This window comes from Lipotes vexillifer, unplaced genomic scaffold, assembly GCF_000442215.2.
Source record: "Lipotes vexillifer unplaced genomic scaffold, Lipotes_vexillifer_v1.1 scaffold412, whole genome shotgun sequence".
NCBI classification, from domain to species: domain Eukaryota; kingdom Metazoa; phylum Chordata; class Mammalia; order Artiodactyla; family Lipotidae; genus Lipotes; species Lipotes vexillifer.
In genome coordinates this window covers 1,402,754-1,406,669 of record NW_006798464.1, presented here as the reverse complement: position 1 = coordinate 1,406,669, position 3,916 = coordinate 1,402,754, and the positions used below count along the sequence as shown (strand labels likewise).

Below are 3,916 nucleotides of genomic sequence, written 5' to 3'. Positions count from 1 at the left end.
CCGCCGCCGTCGCCATGGACACGAGGGCGGCCCCCATTGGAGAAGCGTTCTGGGGCCGGAGCCTTTCCGAGAACCACACCCACTTGGGCGCCAGCAGAGGCCATATTGGGCGGGTGCCTGAGACGTTTGCACCTGGGCTGCCGTAGGAAGCGCAATCGAGCGCCTGGCACTGGAGGGCGGATTCTCGCGGCAACTGACCCGATACGTGATAGGACTTCTAGTTCTTCCGCTTTCACGCCAGTTCGCACGAGCCCCACCCCCTTTCCTGACCCTTTCCTGAATCCGCGGGCCAAACTCCCGGAATTTGGCCAACGCTGTGTTCGGGACGAGTACCTGCTTGCCTTCCTTCAGTGTTTTTAGTAACCAAGTCTAGAGCAGTCCCAGCACTTGGGAGGGACGGCCGTGATTATCACATGTGCCCTGGAGGTGCTCATCAGACTGCTCCTTTACTGTCGCCATCTTTTCCTGATGTCCAGCCGCTTTACCTCTGATTGCCACCTCCACCAAACTCCGCCCAATTTGTCACTTTAAGATTATCCCGGGCTTCCCTGGTGGCGCAGTTGTTGAGAGTCCGCCTGCCGATGCAGGGGACACGGGTTCGTGACCCGGTCCGGGAAGATCCCACATGTCGCGGAGTGGCTGGGCCCGTGAGCCATGGCCTCTGAGCCCGCGCGTCCGGAGCCTGTGCTCTGCAACGGGAGAGGCCACAACAGTGAGAGGCCCACGTACCACAAAAAAACAAAACAAAACAAAAAGATTATCCCATGTGCCTAAATCTAAAGGACACTTTAAAAATTTCGCTCCTCTAAAAAGACATGTACATTTTCCGATTCATAGATTTCTTGACCTCCCTTCAGTGTATGATACTCTATTTACCCGCTCCTTGAAATGCTTTGGAGTCCCCTGCCTTTCAGGACGCACATTTTTCTCTCTCTTTCTGACTCCACTTCTCACCCCACACTGACTCTTAATGGATGCGGAGTGCTAGGCTAAGCTGCTTAGAAGGCTGGATCATTCAGCTGGCTCTACTGTTGGCTCTGAAGCTCCCAGTCTTCCCCCTAAGATAGGCTCACCTGCCCTGGAGGGACCAGCTGAGCTTGCTTCCAGGCAAGCAGCATATATTGAGATAGGATGTGGCCAGCAGACACTTCCTTTGGATAACAGAAGCTCCAGAGACCCAAGAGGAGAATATTTCCATCGGTGCAGAAGCCCCTGGCCATGGGGCTTCTGCACCGATGGAAATATTTAACGTTCCAGGCACATATTTAACAGATATTTAACGTTCCAGGCACTGTTCTAGTACCTGAATCATTTCTTGCCTGAATTGCCACCATTAAGCAGCCTCTTAATTGGATTCCTTTATTCTATTTTTCCTTCCTTCATCCATCCATCCATCCACTGCAGCTTAAGTATTCGCCCTAAAATGCATATTTGTTACTCCCCAATTTAAAACTCTTCAAGGTTTCCCATTAGATCAAGTCCAAAACCCCTTAGTACAAAAGACCCTCCATCAAAAAATAAAACAAAAAGCAAGCAAAGCGGTGGAGAGGCCCTGAGCTGGATTGTCCCTTCCTACTTACCTACTGTGCTCAAAACCCAGGGCTCTGGATACAAAGGGTCTCCTAAGTGTTCCATATTCAAGCTCAGAAAAAGCTTCCATAAACCCCCTTCTGGACGATTCACAAAGTATTCATGGCTAAGAAGTACCACCACAAAGAAAACCTATTTGACTTTTACTTTTTGTGGAAAAACTTATTTGGGGCCAGAGAAGGCTTTCCTCTGAACATTAATCCTAAGGAAAAACTGGGGAAATCCTGGTATTTGGACTCATCACCTTCGACACACAAAGTCCACTTTACTCTAATGGTCATCTGCACTCCCTTCAGAGAGTGAGTGAGCAAAATAAAGTGACGTTATTGGAGCCCGTATTTGCAAAGGCTTGCACAACGAGGCATTAAGCTGAAATTACTGCAATGTGCCCAAAACATGAGGGTGACCAAAACCTGTTTATAGGAATTTAAATGTTAAACTGATTTTCTTATGAAACGGGTTGTGATACATATTCTGCTTCATCTCAATGAGACTTTATTAACATGGCAGTCACACATGCACAGCCCCAGCTCAGCTTCAAGTGTCTGATTGCGTGTTGCAGTCCTGACTCCACTACTTCTGAGCCATCTGACCTTGGACAAATTACTAAACCTCTGTCAGCCTCCATATCTTCGTCTGTTAAATAGGGGTATTAAGAGGACCTGCAACTTTCAAGTTGTGAGGACACCTTGTTTTCACATGAAATGATGTATGTGAAGAACACTCAGCTCAGCTTTGGGGCTGAAGGAAAATTCAAGGTGGCCAGGTAGGCGAAGAATGTGCTATAAATAGGGCATATGGATGGAGGGGACATATGTAGGGACAGGATGAAGAAATACAACTCACTGGTGGGCAAAGGGAGAACAGGCAGAGAGGCAAGAACAGAGGAAGTGATAAACTATCACTTTGCTAAGATTTGATAAGAAAGGAAGAGAAAAGTTGGCATATACAAGTCAGGAGTGTGTTAACTCTTGCACACACTCCCTTCTTAACAATAGGCTTGACATCCCTGGGGCTTATCTAAGAAGAAAGGTGAAAAGCAGCAGATACATCCATGAGGGCTCATTCATTCGATTTATTCCAAGGTATCCTCCTCCTTAAAGAGACCACTTACCAGTTCTTTATCCCTCCCCTTAGGCTGAGACAGGTGAGAAGGCATTCATGAAAGTGCCCACATGATCATGATGGACAGCTTTCCGGAAAGAGACCTAGATCGGTTACAAAATAAATACTTCTGGAAGGATTACTGCTCCTCCTTGGCTATCAAGGCCACCAGTGCTGCCTGCACCTCTCCTGCCTGGGCTGGGGGCAGCAGACAGTCTCGGATGATGGCCAGAGCCGCCGCCTCTGTCAGGCTGCTGAAGTCCTGGGACGTTTTGATGGGGAGGTGCCCGGCCAGCTCACAGAGGGCAACATTGAAGGCCTTGCCTTCCTTTATCCCAAAGCTGGATTTCCGAGCCCAAAGAATTACTCGGACCCCCATGAGGGCTGAGGAAGATGATGTTTTTCCAGGTGGAGCCCCCCGGGTCACAAACAAGTTATGTGCAATCTCGTGGTCAGCCAGATAGTCAGTGGCCCGACATACCCTGCTTATCAAGGCTTCCAAGTCGGGCCCTGGCCCTCTTGTGTAAAAGAGGAAGCCAGGAGCTGGGAGGGCCTGGAGCAGATGCAGACGGCCCCCAGGATCCAAGGGTTTGCTTGGGGCCCCCTCCACGGGCAGTCTGTGGGCCAAGTAATAGCCATGCAGGTGGAGGTGGTTCACTGAGGCCAGGCCACCCAGGCTGTTGAAGCCGACTCGGAAGCCTGGGTGTGAACTCAGCAGCACAGCTTCAACCCCGGCCTGCAGTGCCCCTGGCAGCAGGCGCTGGGGGAGCCCTCGGGCGGGCTCAGGCACCAGCAGCACGTGGCCCCACTCCAAGGGGCTGACATTGATCACCACGAGGATGTCGTCTTGCTGGAGAGCGCTGGGGAGATCGGGCTCCCGGTGCAAGCGGAAGAGGACTTCTCCTGGCCGGATCTGGTTGAAGTTAAACTGTTCAGGGTCAAACGCCTGCCTCACGCTCCTGATGTTCTGGGGGCTCCTTCTTTGCACACCTCGCTCCACATTCAGCTGAGCCACAAAACCCATGGCACCAGGAAGGGTTTGGGTCTGCAGCTCCCCCAGACAGTATCGGAACAGCCCCAGCTCCATCCGCTGCCTCCAGGCCAAGCAGAGGGCAGAGTCAAAGCGAGACAGTGGCAGTGTGTCCAGAAGGATGGGTCCGCTCCTTGGCCACTGAATCCCTTCTGGCACGAGTTCCTTCTGCCCATAGACAAAGTCAGGAAT

The 3,916-nt window shown here is 51.2% G+C and overlaps 1 protein-coding gene across 1 annotated transcript in view; it reads right to left on the bottom strand.

The window, feature by feature from the left end:
• Positions 1 to 2,833: 2,833 nt before the first annotated feature.
• Positions 2,834 to 3,916, bottom strand: part of GDPGP1 (GDP-D-glucose phosphorylase 1) — a 1,250-nt gene continuing 167 nt past the window's right edge. The window contains exon 2 of the mRNA XM_007470534.1: positions 2,834 to 3,916. This exon is cut by the window's right edge and continues 10 nt beyond it. Coding sequence (XP_007470596.1) covers positions 2,834 to 3,916 — 1,083 coding nt within the window.